The sequence below is a fragment of the Vidua macroura genome, chromosome 1 (assembly GCF_024509145.1).
Source record: "Vidua macroura isolate BioBank_ID:100142 chromosome 1, ASM2450914v1, whole genome shotgun sequence".
NCBI lineage: Eukaryota > Metazoa > Chordata > Aves > Passeriformes > Viduidae > Vidua > Vidua macroura.
In genome coordinates this window covers 58,638,837-58,657,187 of record NC_071571.1, presented here as the reverse complement: position 1 = coordinate 58,657,187, position 18,351 = coordinate 58,638,837, and the positions used below count along the sequence as shown (strand labels likewise).

General features: G+C 38.5%; 1 protein-coding gene across 1 annotated transcript in view; it reads left to right on the top strand.

The window, feature by feature from the left end:
• TNS3 (tensin 3) overlaps window positions 1–13,605 on the top strand; it is a 136,214-nt gene extending 122,609 nt beyond the window's left edge. Inside the window, exons 24-29 of the mRNA XM_053993578.1 lie at window positions 2,983–3,060; window positions 4,796–4,873; window positions 8,704–8,872; window positions 9,842–9,910; window positions 10,034–10,060; window positions 11,034–13,605. Coding sequence (XP_053849553.1) covers window positions 2,983–3,060; window positions 4,796–4,873; window positions 8,704–8,872; window positions 9,842–9,910; window positions 10,034–10,060; window positions 11,034–11,178 — 566 coding nt within the window. The 3' untranslated portion in view covers window positions 11,179–13,605. The remainder of the gene's footprint in view (window positions 1–2,982; window positions 3,061–4,795; window positions 4,874–8,703; window positions 8,873–9,841; window positions 9,911–10,033; window positions 10,061–11,033) is intronic.
• Window positions 13,606–18,351: the final 4,746 nt, after the last annotated feature.

The window sequence follows — 18,351 nt, the reverse complement described above, 5'->3', positions numbered from 1 at the left end:
TTTGAAAATAAACCACAGTGAGAGATGAACCCCACACAAATACCTTGAGAGCAGGTTGGAGTTACAATTTAATAGAAAATATTACAGTAAATGCAGTCATACAGAAAAACTGGCTTAAACTCACTAAGTCAAAGTACAATCTCACACCCTGTTGGTCAGGGTGGTGGTCATAATCTGATTAAATAGTGGTTGCAGTCCTGTTGAAGTGATGATTGCAGTCTTGTTGAAAGCTGTGGTCCTGTGAAAGGTCTGGTCTTCCTCTACATCTGTTGAGCAATGGTGGTGGTGCCTCAAGTCCCCAAAACCCCAGATGATAAACAGTCAGGTTCAGGTGGTACCTCCCTTGGGATGGGGAGTTTCACAATGGAATGATGTAATACTCTTGAGTCATTGCAGTCATCCATTCTTGCTAGGGCCATATAGTCCAGGATGGCCTGATGGCCCCTGAGCAGAGATGACTCCCTCAGGATGGATGTAGTTACCATGGCCTGAGTTAATTGTGAAAACCATTGTGCCTTGCAGGGTTTGCCTCTTCTCCCTTATCTAATACCCAGCTTGCAGTCTGAAGGGTTGGGTGCACACTGGGCAGCTGTTAATAATGACCCACCGTTAACACTTCATCAAGAATTAATGTAGATGGGAGTAGAATACATAGCTTGGTTACACCCCACATTGTAACCCAAGACACAGGCTCAAAACTGGTTCACAAAGTAGGTGAACAGGCACTATTACACATGTTTATGGGTAAGATTGTGAAGGACTAATAATATTGATCAGTCTTTGCATTTCTGTAAGACCCTTGTGGAATTGGGTTATCATTCTTTTTCAAATAAATTTTTGATGGATTGTAAAGATGTGGTTGGTTTTGGTTGAACTGGGATTTTTCTCCAGCACATGGCTGTAATGTTAGTAAATGGGATTGAAGGATGGCTTTTTGTACAAACAGGCTGATGAATACTATGCCTTCCTCTCACTCCTTATAGTCTCACATGCTAATATCAAAGATAACTAGTATTGAATTACTTCAGTTAAGCCAAGACCGAATTGCAAGGGTGACTTTGAATAGAAAAGAAGAGTCATTTAATAGAGAATGCTAAGTATATCACTTCTGCATTGAATAGAAGAGGTTTTACCTGGACTATCTCTTGTACTTTCAGAATTACAAAATAGAGGTGTGTGTAGACAGAACACTATATGATGAAGATTAGGTGGCTAAGAGGTAGAACTTGCTTTTATTTTACCTCATCATGTAGCATAAGCGACCTCTTGTACTCTTGCCACCTTCATAAGAATTTGCTACATTTAATGTAGCAGAAGCTAAGAGTGTTGAAAAGAATTTACTGACTTGTGTATGTTACTGATTTTTTCATTTTTGTGCTTTCTTCATTTGAAGCTGTCATGGTTTGACACTGGCGCAATGCCAGCGCCCCCATGAAAATACACCTTCCCAAATAAATACTGTGAGATGTTATCAGGAACAGAGCAGAGCAGGCCCAAGCTTAATAACAAAGGGAAAAAAAACTTTCTTAAACTACTACTACACAAGACACACGGACTAAATCCAGGATGAAGACCTTCTAAAACACACCCCTCCTCCTCCCAGTTTCCAAAACACCCACCATGAAACATCACCCGGGATTCCTGATCAAATTACCACCTTTCAGATAATCAATACTCAAACTATCAAGGGAGAGAGAAGTCTCTCTTGCACCACAGACCCCCCAGGAAACACAGTTGCCACCTCCTGTGTTTCCCTGCCACACATGGCAACCGCCCGAAGAAAATCTGCCAGTGTGACACTCTCCTTTCCATGTCACAGTGCTCTCACCACTGTGCATGGACAGACTGCTCATAGGGCTCCTTTAAGGATGCTTTGCCATGGACCCAAAGATACAACAGTTCAGCTTCTCATCCTGGGACTACAGTCCCCCCCATTTTCCCCTGGGGCCAAGGGTCCAAGAACAGGAATCATCTTCTTTCTGAAGACAGAGGGCATCACCATTCCCTCCTCAGCTTTCCTCTGTTCTTGCCATTCCTTCGCTGGTGGTTGCTGAAGCAGGTCTCCTTGGGTCACCACTGCATCCTCCTAAAATGCAGTCTCTATTGCAGGAGATTTTGGTTCAGTCTATGGCTAGCAAGAAAAGTCCAGTCAAAAGCTACTTCATCATCTCCTCCCACCTAAATATTTCTTCTTCTAACATCTCAGGTCCTGGACTGTCTCTCTTCCACTACAAATCAAGGAGGAGTAATATTTTACAAAGCCCTCATTTCCCGGAAAGGGTTAAAAGTTCAGACTCCCTGGATGGCTGAAATCTTTGTCCAGCATCCCATCTCCCACGCTGGGCATCATCCCCCCCTTTCTGCATCTCCTCTTCCGGCAAATTCCAGGTGCCGTCAGGCTCTCTGTCACTTTCCCTCTGGCGGGGGGACAAAGGCATCTCCGCTTCTCTCCACCCTTCCGTCCGCAGGAGCTGGCTCGGTTCCAGACCTTCAGCCCCTCGGCCTACCTGGACAAGGCCGCGTGGCTTCCCCTCCCCCACCCAGCCCGTGGCTGGGCAGGGGAGAGTCTGCACTCTCTGACAACTGGAACCAAAGAGACAGTTCTCCTGGGAGTTCTTGCTTTTAACCCCCTGTGTTCTCAGAGGCGTGTCCATACTTTCAGTGGTCACTCCAGGTGCCAATATCCAAACCTGACCACTGATTGGTTTGACCCAACTTCCTGGAAAAAAAATTCACTTCCATGTCAAACCACGACAGAAGCACAGACACTTAGGTTAGGATCTAAGCAGTGTATATAAAGAGGGAAAGGGAACATATGATTGTGATTAATGAGTTCAAGATCTTGGCTTAGGTCCCAAGAGATTTTTAAAGTGAAGCAGAGGGGGCCCTTATTCTATAAAATACTTGAGAGTAAACATAACTTAAGCGTTCTTGTTGCCTACCAAGTTAACTGTGCATGTCTTGTTACTTTTCTGACCGCAGGGAGTTTGACAGCTCTAGTGTATCAGCATTCCATCACTCCACTGGCATTGCCCTGCAAGCTCCTCATCCCAGACAGAGGTATGCTTGTTGAAGTACAGAAGAGATATTTCCAGCCAAGTTTTGCTTCAAAGTGTCAGTGTCTGAAGGCAGGTGAATGTGTCACAAGTTGAGATCTAAGCAAAAACTCACTAAGGAGGAAGCTGTGGCGTTGTCATCAGTATTGGTGATGACCCTTATCCAAAGTGTGGTTGTGAGCATACTGATACTGTGATATTCCAGTCATAAATATATATTCATCATGGAAATCCATGCAGTAATTTACCATGTGGGAAGACAAATGTACTTCTTGGACATAACATTATGCCCGTGTATGGTTAGGTTTAACCACTCAATCAGGTCTGGATAGCAAAAGGAGAAGTAGATGAAGAGTAGATGGTGCCGTGAGTGCGACACTGGCAGGAAGAGTGTAGCAACTTGCACAGGATCAAATATTGTTCAAGTAAATTATCAAAAAGCTTATGTTGCTTCATCGGATTATGATTCTGATTTTGCTGATACTGATTTCATAAACCACTCTAAGACAAAAACAAAATGCTCATGCTTGTTCAGTAATTCAGTTGTCTTGTATTCTCCCCATGAAGTTAACCCCAGACACATTATTGAAAAATGTTCTTGTGGTTTATGACTTTAAAGGCTTTTTTGAACCCCTTAAACTTTTGTCACAGACCATATGTTAATATACAAAAATAGCATTTGATTTATGCGAACACATCAATGCAACCATTTTAGCAGAAAAATATGCTGTGGTAGATGTGACAAGAGATCTCATGCATTTATATGGCAAAACAATGTGAAGGTTGGCTTGTTCTCTTTATCCCCATCACCTAAGATGGAAAACTTACTCTGTTCTTCCAGAGGTATAGGTCTGGAACATTTGCCTTGTCTTGAATAAACATACCACAGTGAAATTTTATTTTGGTTTTATTTTTTAATCCAATTTGATTATGCATTTTAAGATGGTCTTCTGTAGTTAATGACAGGATACAGTGCCTGGAGTATTTAAAATGTTTGGATAACTGTAACTAACCATATGAATGTGTCACGAGTATAAACTGTGTTATGGCTCTCTTCCTCAAACTGTTGTATGGCTCTTCCTTATTTGATTATATTCAAAGACGGCATGCCTCATGCTAAAGGCAGCAGTAAGTGAGATCTTACATGCATTTATATACCTGAAATAACATGTTGGTGGACAGTTTTCTTACTACTTTTAACAATCAATTGGGAGGAAACATTCCACTGCTGTCTTAATGGTTCAGATGTTTTTTTTTTCAACTTTAAGAAGAACGTTTTGTTGTCATCCTCTGAATCAAAATATAATTAATTGATTTCATCATGGTAACAGAAAGTCTTTCTGTATAAATTACTGTAAATTATACAAATCAAATTATATCATTAAAATCACACTAGTCAATATATTTTTGGCTGTAGTGAAGGAATACAGATGTAAGTATTGTCTTAATGTGTAATCATGTGAGTCCCTACAGCATATGCCTGTGTTGTGTCTTTTATTGTCAGGAAACAAAAGTTAAGCATCCTGCTTGCAGTGCTCGAGGCAAAAAAAAACCCTGACACAGCACAAAACATACACAAATAATTATAATTGCAGATAAAAAGTGGTTTCATGTTTCTGGCCAAGAGTTGTCCAGTAGATGAGATCACAGTTATAAGTGTAACAGCTCATAAATGACTGTGGACTTAGATTTGTTGATTTAAGTCCATACAAGGCATAGACAGTGTTTTCTTTTTGCAGATCTCTTGGAGGAGATGGCAGAAACTTCTCCACAAACTGCTGCAAACTCAGCTGCGGAGCTTCTCAAACAGGGTGCAGGTCTGTTAAACTTTTATCCTTTTATTTGACTGTTACTAAAGTTTGTATCTTACAGGTTGGGAGAAGCTGAAGCTTAGACTGGATTAAAGGATATGTAAAGGTAGCAGCTAAATTTATTGTGCTGGGTAGAAGTGTAAAGGGCATTGTGAGGGTATGTACCAAGTTTTTTCTATTTTCTGCAACCAGCTCCTACGTGCTACAACCCTGTGTTTTGTTTCTCATCATGTGTCCCATGAGAATATGAGGTATACGTACGTTACTTCAAACATGACAATTTTTAAGCAAGACATTGCTTTCATAACTGATAAGCTTTAAGAGGCTGTTTTCAACCTGTGGTTGCAGAGGTTCAAGAACTCTGTGTGAGGTCTGCAAAAGCTAACTAAGGAAGGTGTTCAGTTAGGGTTAAGTTCTCATCATAGGCATTAACAATACCACTGCAAAATGCTTACTGTTACATCAATCTGAAAAAAATGTTAAAGAACAGTTCTCTTTACTTCACTTGGTGCTGCATGTTCTTAGGAAATGTCATATGTCTTTTCCACTGGATGCTTTTATGGATTCTTATGTGTAGTGCAGCACCCATTCTGGCAAGTTGAGTTGTGTTACTGCAAGCTTATTTGATGTGATAGAAAACCATGACCAGAGTATGTCCAAATTTTGTTGCTAGCACTGTTACTATCTGTATGGCTCTCAAACTGGGATGTTTGCAAGAGCTGTGTAGAGGTGTGCTCTGCTTCTTATCTGCTTTGTTAGTGTGCAGCTGATCCAGAGAATTAATTAAACAGCCTGTCTGAAAAAGTGTGGTGGCATTCTAACTCACCGTATTGGACAATGCTCTAAGAACTCCTGTGTAATCTTAAAGTTGTCCTTAGTAGAAATGCAACCAACTGTGTTACTCTGATGTACACTGGGCATGTCCAGGGGATCCTGCCCATGTCCTGCAGTGGCCCTTGGTTTTCAGGTTGCTACGCATTCTCCCCAGAAGCCACCTAACTAGTGCCATTAGAGCACAGGAATACACTACATTTGCCACTTTCTTTTGAGTTCAGCCTACCCCTGGATCCACAAGTGAGTGTTGTGGCAAAGCATGTGTTTCTACGAATGCTGCCTCATTACCCTCATGCATTTTTAGAGCACTTCTGAAGGGGCAGTTGTCAAACTGGCCAGCTCTGGAGAGAGTGTTGCTCCTTGCTTGTGCAGCAATCTGCTTTGACTTCAAAATTTCAAAGAAAAAGAATTATTTCTTCAGCTAGGATGGTAGTCAGATAAGTCTTTATGGGAGCTGTCGTATCATGGATCATTTAGGGTACTTAGTACATTTGATTTTAACCTGTTTTGATGTTTTTGTTGATTTTAAACAAGAATCTGGAACCCAAATAGATAAATTAGCTATGAGAGTTTTTTTTTTTTTTTCCTTGATACATCAGGGGTCCCTTTCCAGTCACAGAGCATTCAAGTTGTGGAGTTCAACACTGAAGTGCAGATTCAAAACATGTAAATTGAGTCCTTTCAGAGAAGCTTTAAAACAGATACACTTTCTCCTTGCCCTTCTATACCCACACTTCTCTCACTCCACAAGCAAAAAAGTAACGTGTTTTCCTAGAATGATTATTTTTTATATCTCCCTGAAAAACCTAATGAGCATTTCCAGGTTCTAAGTGCTGAAGCTTACTAGAAATCCTTTGCTTCTTAGACACTGACAATTGAAGACTGGAAACCATACAGATAAGAGGCTTTTCCCTAGAATACACCTTGCTTTATTAATCTTCCTGTTCAGCAACAAAATTTTCTGCTCAAATAAATTGCAGTTCTTAATTCTCTTTACACTGATACAGTCAAGAAACTAAGAATTATGAACACAGGACATTCCCAATCTGAAAGCACCACTGTTAAGCTGTTGCTGGTGGCGCAGATGTGCTCCAAAATGTCACCTGTGAAAGACGAAGGCAGCAGCATTGCAGGGCAGCTGCATTGAACAAAAGGTCTTCCTTTTGTTGTAGGTTGGAGCATGGTTTCTCCAGCATTACTGTCCTCGATACCTTGTCCGGCCATGCATGATTTTCTTTAATGACAAATCTTTCTGTTTTTCTCATTATCTCTCCTTTCCTTTTTAAACCAATATGTTTTCACTTTGCAACACTTTCATAAAAGTTTCCATTTATTATTTTCTGTGCTACAGAGGCACCTGTATTGGGTAACTGCTGTTTGAGCTATCACTTTGAGGGCAATCTAGATAAAATGCTTCGAAATTTCATTTAGAAACAAAACCTGAAAACAGTCTGTCGACAGCAATGCACTGTGTGGAGGAAGAGGAAGGGACTCTGATGTGTGTGACTGTAAAAGAAGGGAATCTTCCTGTTCTGGGGAAAGACCTATAGGATAGTGAAGAGCTTTAGATCTGTAGTGACCATACACAGTAATGAGGGGAGAAGAAGAGAGCTTATGGTTTGGAATGTTCATTAGTTTTGGGTTGCTACTCATCATCTTAAGTCTTCTCTGCATGAATTTAATTGATTCAAGCAAAAATTATGGACATTTTTACAGCAATGCAAAAATGTATTTTTGAAATTTTAGACTTGCAAATCAAATAAATGAAATCTCAGGATCCCTTCCTTCACTGATGGACTCCAGAGCTTGAAGTTACTGAGCTGATCATTATGCTGGAGTCAAACTTAGGCTTATGCACTTTTAAACTGTATGATTACTTGGTTGTTTTGAAAGTGACACTGTCTAGCTGTATAATTTTATGTAGATAGTCACAGGAGAAATCTTAAAACAGATTATAGAATAACTAAACAAAAATATAAATTGTTAGATTAAATTAAATCTTTGCTTTTATAGTAATGTTGGCAAGCCAAATGAAATTGCTAAACAGATGAAATGTAGCCATGGTAATTTGTATGTGTCAACTGACAGAGTTGTAAATTTTGTCCTGGATACCTACACAAGTGTTTTTACCAAACACAAAATATTTTGGTGCTAGTGTTTAACTATGGATCTGTATAATCATTCTTGCTTGTTCTTAATTTGTTTGTAAGTTTGACTTTATACCACAATTCTATCGTAAGCATGTGAATCATTCTGTTAATTCCATATAATAGTTCATACTTTAGATGGCACTGTACTGTGTAGTATTATACAGTAGTACAGTACTGTAATAATACATATTTTCCTAGTGCTCACTGCAGATTTGATACAAAATTGTGTAAAAAAAGTATCTGTTTGGTAGCCTTAGAAACTAGAAACTAGATGCAGTGAGCATCTATTTTATAGAGATATTTCAGAAGTTGCTAATATCTCTAGAAGAGGAATAGTACTTTTAGAAGTAAGTGCATGCTGAAATAAAGAAAAGGCCTAAAAATGTATGTCAGTATTTTTATCAGTATGGAAATTGTTTTACTTGCTCTGAAATCATTAAATGTACAGAACACTATTAATGAGAATTAATAAGAAATGAGCTTTGAAATAACCCTCAGTTCTTTTTGGTGTGAAAACTTTCTTGTCTTGCCAATCAAGTGAATGGTTTCCTTTGAATGTAGTTTAAATATTTGAAACTGTAGAATGTGTGAATGCATGCTGCAAATGTGTGTTTTCTTACTGGCTGATGTATTTGAACTTAAAAGCAAAATATCCCTATTCTTTCAGAAATGCCTTTGCTCCAGAACTACTTACATGTGTACTCTCTGGTGTTGTCTTGTATTTATTTTAATTTCAGGATATCTATGGGTAATAGATAAATATAGTCATTGGCTTTGATATAAAAGTATTAATACCAAAGGGAGAGTAAAAGGCCTATGACCTCTCAAAATCTTTCCCCTCTTTCATTACAGCTTGTAACGTTTGGTACCTGAATTCAGTAGAGATGGAGTCCCTCACAGGATGCCAGGCAGTACAGAAAGCCTTGAGCCTGACGCTGATGCAAGATCCATCTCCTATCTCAACCATTGTCCATTTCAAGGTGTCTGCTCAGGGAATCACACTGACAGATAATCAAAGAAAGTAAGCAAATAAGGATGGGAAGGGAATATCTGGCCCTGTCCATGTCAGGTGTTGGCCACTGTTGATTTAACATTCCTAGTTACATTTTGCAATCTCTGTCTCAGAGGATACCAGGATTATAGGAATGATGGTGACTGTGTATGATGGCTGTAGTACAGGAAAATATATTTTTAAGTTGTGGACTTTATTTCCACCTGGCATATTTTACCTTTGGAAGGTCACTTTTATATGACAGTTTTTATTGTTATTTCTTAGGAAAGTATTGGCTTTGCTGGCATTTGATATTGAACCTATTCTGTGAAACAATTTATCTTCATGATGTCTTTCACCAGTATCACTGAACAGACCTGACTTAAGCAGATGATGTGTGTCTCCAGGATCTGAAACTGTGTATTGGATAGCCTGTAAAAAACTATGATAAAAATTTAATTTATATTTACTTTGTTCTGAGTGCTAGTTAGGCTACCACAAGATTTTCCAATTTGAAAAATTACAATAACAAAGGAAGGACAACAGGAATTCATTATAGGTTAAAAAAAAAGTGCCAGATTTCTTCATTCCATGGGGTTTGCAATCATTTGTAGCAGATCACAGAACCTTTACCTTAATTGTAATGCCTAGGAGTGTGAATATTTTGAAACATAATATGATCAAATTATTCCTAAGTTCCACAAAGTTGTCTGTCCCACTAAAATAGTATCTAAATGGCCAGTTTTTACAAAAAATACATTTCATACTCCTAGTTCCTAGCTTGAGAATCAGTTTTCCTTTAGTTCAAAAAACTTTACGTTACTGTTTGAAACATGTATTTATTGGGTTGAAGCAGTTCAGGTGGATTTCAAAGTCACTCAAAGATAGCAAAAAATATTGTATTAAATCAAATACAATTTATTTTTCAGATTAGTTTGTTGTTTAGAATTGTAAGCATCTTTACTGTTTCTGTAATTTGTTTTCTTTCTTCCTATCCAGACTCTTTTTTCGGCGACATTATTCAGTCAACACTGTTATTTTCTGTGCTTTGGATCCACAGGACAGAAAGTAAGTACGACAAGCAGTATTTTTAATATGTTATTTGTATTGTTCTACCAAAAAAACCCAACAAACAAACTAAAATGAACATTTTTATTTCTCTTTTTTTTTACTGCTTTCTTAATGGACAAGGTGGCTGAAAGATGGCCTTTCTGCAAAGTAAGTAGAGTCTCTTTTAACTGAATGTTTTAGGAATATCATGAAAGTGATCAGTTTCTTGGTGTTCTAAATTACTTTTGTCTGAGATGTGGAAGGGAAAGCATCTGTTCAGAGACAAAAGCCTCTCAGCCCTCTGTAATTTGTTACTTCATCTACACCTCTGCAAATTGGGGCTTAATTATGTCATGGGTGGGGATGGGAAGTCTGGAGCCAGAGCTAGCATGGTTTATTTAGATTGCGAGCCTGTGATTTGACTGTGGTTTCAGGCATCGGAGATATTTGTTCTCTCAGTTTTGTGTTCCACCTGTCCAACAAGACTTAACATAAGCTTTTCTCACTTAGACTCATAGCTTTAAAAAAAATCCATCTCCTGGTACATAGATTAAAACACTCCTGCTAGTATTAGTGTGTGGCATAAATACATGATTACGTTGTTGTCACTCTTTAATCAAAAGAAATAACTTAAATAGAGAGGCTCAGCACTTGTTTCTGGAAAGGAGCAGAAATAGATGGCTTAAATCCTTTTTCCAGTACTCTGTCTACTAAGATGTGTGGCTCTCAAAATCCTCTCTTTGGGCAATCTCTGACACACCACACCACACCACATGCCCCCCAAACTAGGTTAGAGAACAGCAGTATCGAATCAGATTATATCTGATATATAGAGAGATATATATTCTGAGATATGTGTCAGAAATATATCTCCAGGGTTAACAGCATGTCTCTGACAGCAAACAGTACAGGATGCCATATGGACAGAGTAGAAGGAAGGAGACAGTCTGCTTCCCTGATTCTCTAATGAGCCGGCTGGTCCATCTGGACCACTGCATTTAGCAGCCACATGGAACCTTGTCCATCAGAACACAGAAGTCTGCTATGTGTGCTTGGTTTTTGCAGTATCTTTTTTGTTTTATGAAGTTAGGCAATGCCTATCTGTCAGTTCTCTGACATACTTTGATTGCTGCCCTTGCAGAGTGTTTGGGTTCATTGCCAGGAAGCAAGGCAGTGCCACAGACAACGTATGCCACCTCTTTGCAGAGCATGATCCAGAGCAACCTGCCAGTGCCATTGTAAACTTTGTATCAAAGGTCATGATTGGATCCCAGAAGAAGATCTGATGCCTTTCCATCCTTGATTCAGAACTCATCGCTGACTTCACTGAAGGAAATCACTCTGAGAGGGAGAAAGGCTATTCAGCAACAATGTCTGAATATTGTCATTCCCAATAAGGAAAGCAGAGAATGATCTGTGTATTGTGTTTGCAAGAGCTCAGGCTTTTATTTCAAGATGCCTCAAAAAGCACTATTAGTTTTTGTATCAGAGGACAGAACAAAAGAAGCTGGGTGCCACACTAAACCATGTAGCCCTTACCTGAATGAAGCATAAATGAAGAACTTTTCTCCTGATGGGTTTCTAATGTATCTCCACATGCTGTTTCTCATAGTTTATTGGAGCAGAAATACTTAGTAGTTTGCACTACTTTTTTGTTCAGGAAGTGTTTTGTAAAACCTCCACGAAGGCACTTGCCATGGTTTCATCAATGGTAGTTATAGGCCTTGCAAACATGCTTTTAGGAGAATGATCATCTGAGGAAAATTATTTGCTCTTCCCTATGTCTTTGTGATCAGTGATGAGAACTGAATAGAGAAAGGGGAAGATGTATGTGAAGAGAACTTTTGTGCAAGTTGTTTTCTGGTAAGAAAGGAGTGGCAGTGTGGAATATTCAGGAAGATTGCTCTGTATTTAGTGTTAAGAAGGCTGAGCTGTTTTAGTTTGAAAATTTTACAATAAAGCAGAAGTGGCAGAACAAAAAGAGGTGTGAAAATCTGTTCTATTATTAGGCAGTTTTTGTAATTTTTTTAATACAGAGAACTAAGCAGGGAAGATTAAGCATTTTAGTAATTACAGGATAAAAATGAGGGACAACCAAAGAGGAAGATTATATAATTTATTCATTTTTACCGGTGACAGATTATTTATAGTGGATCTCAGATCTTGGTATATCAGAGAGATAATTCTTAAACTAGACCACTGTTGAGCTTTACCTTTAGCACTATTTTGTGTAAGTAAATGTGTGTGTAGCCTGTGCCTTGGTAGAGACAGTAGTCAGATATTTTGTCTTTTGTCTTACAGTGACAAGACACTTCCCATTTTCTGCCTCTGCAATACTGGTTTATTCCCCTACAGAATATGTAATTATATTTATGGATTCTTCTACCCCATTATTTTGCTGGAGTTTTCAGGATTATTTTACCTTTTTTTCTTTTCATCTATAGGAACTATATTTGATTTGTTATTCCTTGAGTTAGGGAATCAGGAAGTGAATGGAATTTATTTTGTTACTTCGTCCCATTTCTTGAGAGCATTTATGTCTTGATTTCTACATCCATCACACCTGTACATATCTCTTTATCTTTCTTAACACATTGATATTTGAAATGCATAAGAAAGTGCTATTTAGCTTTATAGAAAATTGATGCAATAAGTTACAGTGGAAGCCTGCACAAGGAGAGTAAGCCACTGAGATCTTCTGTGTAGTTCCCATTCAATGAAAAAGAGCAGTACTAGACTCCTGTATGGGAACTGATGGTTATAATGCAACTTCAGTGTGGCAAGTGCTGAAAAATTTCATTGCTTCTATATCTTTCATGTGTAACTGTCAGCATTATATTAATAACCTGAGGAATAAAATAACATTCTGTATTTTGCTTGATAACTTGATAGATGAGCCACTTTATCCACTTGTAGATTTTAATCCTTTTATCCAACATTTTCAACTACATTTATCCTGTATAAAGTATGGGGTGTTTTTTAACAGCTCTCTTTGTATTCCTGAAGTATTAGGACCATGTTAAACCTTACTCAGTGACCATAGAAGTGTTACCAAATTATTTGTGTAACTACAATTTTGTGTAAATAACTTTATGTTTTTTAAGAGGAAGGTGGTGAGGAAGAGAGAGAGAGAAGAAATATTTGAAGTTTAATGTATTTGGACCAGGAAGTGATTTATTAGTAGCAGTAGGCATTGGATATCTGTAGAAGGGTGAAGCAATCCAAAGTGTGGAATTCAATAGCTACCGTGGAAGCAACAAAGGCAAGTACCTCTGATTAGTAACATTCTGTTACTAATTCTGTTACAATTCTGTTCTTTTGGCACAGAGGTATACTACTTAAACAGTGTTTATGTACCATCCAAAAAAAAAAATGAAGTTCTTACATCTAGGAGCTTTGCTCCTTTTATAAAATGTGAGAACAAGTTTTCTTTTAAGATTCTTTTGGTGTACAAAGATTCCATGAGAATCTCCATGATGTACATGAGATTGCCTGATCTCATCACCCTGTTGGAGCCCACAGAAGTTCTTCAGTTGATATCTCAAGTAGATTTAAGTCTCAATTAGATTTTAATCTGATGTGTTATAAGAATTGAAATGAGGAGGATTTTTTAAACTGTATTTTTTCACTTATATAGATAATAAATTTTAGTGTGTCTTCTTAGACACTAAGTGTTAGCCTTTGAGCTGAAAATAAAATCTTTTTACCCCGTGTATTGTCATTTCCATTCAGGACCTTATTTTTTATTCCTTGTGCTTGAATTCAAAAGCATGAGGGATTGCATGCTGACAATCCTGGTGGTATTTTCTAGGAGTTTAGCTCTACTTGGTAAGTGGGAAAAAAGAAGTTACCCTGTTTCTAAGGGAGATTTTCTATTTTGCATTACTTTGGATGGTATATTGCCACGTGCATTTGCTTTTTAATGAATTAAAAATTGACAAAGCCAGGTAGTTCCGTATATACCATTATACAGTCTGTGTAGAAAAATATTCATTGAACTCATATGTTCATGGCAAATGCAAGACTAATCTTTACATAGCACTTTCTTGAAAGATTTTTGGTCGATGTGTGTATGCAATTTCATAACTAATGGCAGCAAGTTGACACATATGTTTAGCCAGACGCCTGTTAATGTGGTTCGTGAATACACTATTATAATCATACAGTGTTAAACTACAAAAATGCTAAAAGCCACATTTTTAATTAATGGTTTGACTGTATCCAATACTGTCATTAAATATTTAATATTTCTTTCTTGGTTTTTCCTACTAGTGAAAATTTTAATTTTTTCTTGAAACTGTAAAGAAGCCTCTAAAGGTTTTCATTATATAAATGAATGTTCTATAAATTCTTTGTATAGTAATTTTCTCTGCTCTTCAGACCGCCTCTTTCAGATTATAATAAAATTACAAAAGTGAAATTCCACTACACAATGTCACAGGGCAGTCTGTTCTGAATGAAAGTTAACTTCTGGCATTCGAAATCAGCTAATAAGTAAAACCTTCTTCATGAATTAAGAATAATTTGGGTGCTGGGGTTTAGTTATAAGAAATGTTTGAGATTTCTTTCAAGGACTTCAGGTGAGCTTGTGTTGGTGGTTCAAGTCAGTTGAAGCATATGATTTTCCTAGTTAATTTGTGGTTATAATGGTATAAAAGTATCTATTGCTTGCATTGCATATTTCAGTGTAAGAAGGAAGAATATGATACCATCCTCTGAGATATTGTAACCATTTAACTTCGCCTCCACTGTGCTTATGCTGGAAAACCTTCCAGAGAGTGCTGAGAAATTTAACCCCTGGCTGAAACAGGTACAAAATCAGTGCATCAGACAGACAGTGAAGGTTGAGTTATATACATGCTTTATCAGGGTTATTTCTGAGGCTGATAAACTCTGATATGTCATGCTTATGCCTTTTCTGTGAGTGTCTTGGTTTGAAAAGACAGGTGTCTGCTCAGGAAGGCAGGAGCCTCCCCTGAAATGGAAAACATAAACACCCTTCCTCCAAATTGTTATAATTTTGAAATTAAGGGGTTCTCAGGTAAAGATATGGGAGCAGGAATAACAGTTCTTTATTAGGGAAAAAAATAAAAATAAAAAATGCAGTAATACAAAACAACACTGACAGAGTCAGAACACGACCTGACACCCTGTTGGTCAGGGTGTTGGTAGCAGTCTGACTGAATGGTGGCTCCAGTCCTCCTGCAGTGACAAGTGTGGTTCTGTTGGAGCAGTGATCCTGCAGAAGGGTCACTACAGTGATCCTGTAGTTTTCCTCTGAAGATCCAGTGGTGGTGTTGATAGGCCTGATCTTCCTCTGGGAATCCAGTGGAAAAGGCTGCCTGTGGTGTTCCAAATCTCAGATTATATCCAAGTCGGAATGCTTGGCTTGTCCCTCTGGGCAGAGCACCTCACAATACGATGATGTAATTTTATCAGTGAGCCCATTAACAGAAGATAACCTCCCTGGAGGGAGGATTGGTTGTGGAAGTGATAAAGAAAAACTGCCCAAATAACAGAAGATAACTGCCCCCACCACTAACAGATGATAATAGAATACACACCCCCACTCACATCTTGTAACCCAGGACAGTGAGGCATACACTGGCAGGAATTTTTCATTCAGTGTGCTTGACTGTCATTCTTTAGTACAGGTGATTGCAAGGTTTATGCATGGTTGTAAAGTGAGATCTATCTATTAAAAGTGTTGGTCTTTTATTAGGATGAATTATAATGTGGAACAGATGACAAGGATGCAATAGTAAAATGATCTTCTGTGTCAAGAGTCCAGTCTCTCCTGTTAAACTGTTGTCCTTGAACCTGGATGTCATTGTGTATGTGTGCTGCTGTTGGGTGCCTTTTAAGGCTGCTCTGGAGTCTCTTTGCTCCAGTGGAAGAAAATCTGCTTTCAGGATTCATCCTAGATATTTTCACAACTTGTTTATATGCAGTTGTTCTTATACCAGTGTTCTCTTAGTATCAATAACTGTTCTCTCCTTGAGATACTTATAGCAGGAAATCTGGTCCCCCTTGTGTCCCTCAGTCTTTTTTGGCAAGGCTAAACAAGTCAGCACTTGGCCAGACTCTATAAAAGGGGCAGAAGCTGCTGCCTTGTAATTTTTTATATGTTTGTATTAGAAAACTCTTGGGACAAGAAAACTTGACCCACGAGATAGGCAGAGTAAATCCCTCATCTGCTTCTGCTGTTGATACCTAGAATAAAGGTTACAGTAGTGTAAACTGTATCAGGTGGTGTGGACAAAGGAAATTACAAAGGCAAATAGCTGAAGAAGTTTTTTAAAGCCAAAGTCAGAAACAGGAAGCTTGCAGGAGACCTAGCATATCTGGCAAACTACCAAGAGGGCAAAGGGGAGATTTTTAGAGAATTAAAGGATCTTGCTGAATAACTGAGAAGGGATTTGCATCACATATCACAAGGGATCTCAAACCGGAACTATTCCCTTTCTTTGAAGACATTTAGTGTTTCACAACGTACAAATGTTTGACCCGTTTTAATGTTTTATTATTTGCAGAATCACAGGGTGGTTGAGGGTGGAAGGGGCCTAAGGAGATAATCTAGTCCAACTCTGTTGTTTAAAGAGGGGCATTCTAGAGCCATTTGCCCAAACAGCTTAAATTCACCAAAGGTAGAATCTCCAGTCTCCCTGGTCAATTGGTGGTAATTCTTAGTCACCCTCACAGTGTTTCTTAATATTCAGAGGTAACCTCCTGTGTTTCAGTTTGTGCAAATCACCTCTTGTCCGGTTAAGGAGCACCACTGGAAAGAGCCTAGCACCCACCATAAATACAATGTGTATTTTTACACACTGATGAGCTCCCCCTGAGCCTTCTTTGCCAGTCTGCACAGCTTCCACAGCCTCAGTTTTATGTAATTGACAAACTTGCTGAGGATACACTCTGCCTGATCATCCAGATCATCGATTAACATGGTATAAAGGATCCGACCCAGTATGGACCCCTGGGGTAGAGCACTAGTTACTGGCCTCCAACTAGACCTTGCACTGCTCATCAACAGTGTCAGTAACCAGCTATACAGGCAGTTTTCAATCCACTTTACTGTCTGCCCATCTAGCTACATCAACAGCTTGTCTATGAGGGTATTATCTGATAGAAGTGTCAAAGGCCATACTGAAGTCCAGGAAGACTGTATCTACTGGTTTCCCTTGAGCTAAGCCAGTCATTTCATCACAGAAGGTTGATCAGTGATGACTTCCCCTTAATGAAGCCATGCTGACTCCATGGAGGTGGACAGAGGACTGGAGTACCTCCCCTATGAAGAAAGGCTGATGGATGGTTTAGCCTTATAAAATGAAGGCTCCAGGGAGACCACAGCCTTCCAGTACTTAAAGAAGGCTTACAGCAAAGATGAGGAAGGACTCTTTTATCAGGCAATGCAGTGATTGGATGATGGGTAGCAGAGTAATGGTTTTAAACAGAAAGAGAGTAAGTTTAGAAGAGGAAATTCTTTGAGTCAAAGGGTGGTGAGGCACTGGAACAGGTTGTCCAGAGAAGGTGTGGATGCCCTATCCCTGGAAGTGTTCAAGGCCAGGTTGGATTGGGCTTTAAGAACCTGATCTGTTGGAAGGTCTTCCTGCCCTTGTAAAGATCATTAGAGATCTTCTCCAACTCAAAAGCATTCTATGATCTATGATTCTGTGGCCCACAAACAGGTGGTGCTTTGCCTTGTGAAGATTCCTTCTCTAGGTACACAGTTTTGGCAGTGTTTTATGCAAGGTGTTCTGAGTTGCAGCTAACTACTGGTGCCTTTGCAGTAAGATAAGCAGTGTTTACAAATGGATTCACCTCAAATTTCTGCATGACCTTTAAAAAAACCTAAGTCTTTAAACTCATTAAAATACATTTTCATAATTGTAAAAATCTGCTAATATCTTTGGTAGCATTATTTGAAGAGTTGTTTAAAAAGCAGAACTAGCTTTTTATGTAGCAATGACTTATTTTATGTTACATACTGTCCTCAAATTTTGTTTTAAATATCTACAACTATTTGTATCCAGTTTAATTAAATCTGACTTTTGGATTTTTTTCTGTTGCCACGTGTATTATATACAAGACATGATTTGTTTATAAAGCAGATGGCAGGTATGAAAGAAAATACAGGAAAACTAAATTGGATGAAATGCTCTATAGATGGAGAATCAAAATGAGGAATGGAATTGTCCCAGGAGACCTGTATGCTTGTGTTTACTCTAGTAGAATAATCCAGCTTTAAAAATAAATAGAACTATGTTGATTGAAGTACTAGTTTCAAGCCTTTCTGTTTGCAAGCTAATTTGAAACTCCCACTAAAGCACATGGTAATTACTAATACCTAGGGTATGTGAGTGATGAGAGGAGGCCCTCAGATTTCAGCAGGAAGCTTCACAGCACACAGATTTCTCCCTGCATATAAAAATAGTTAAAATGCATTCATAGAACTT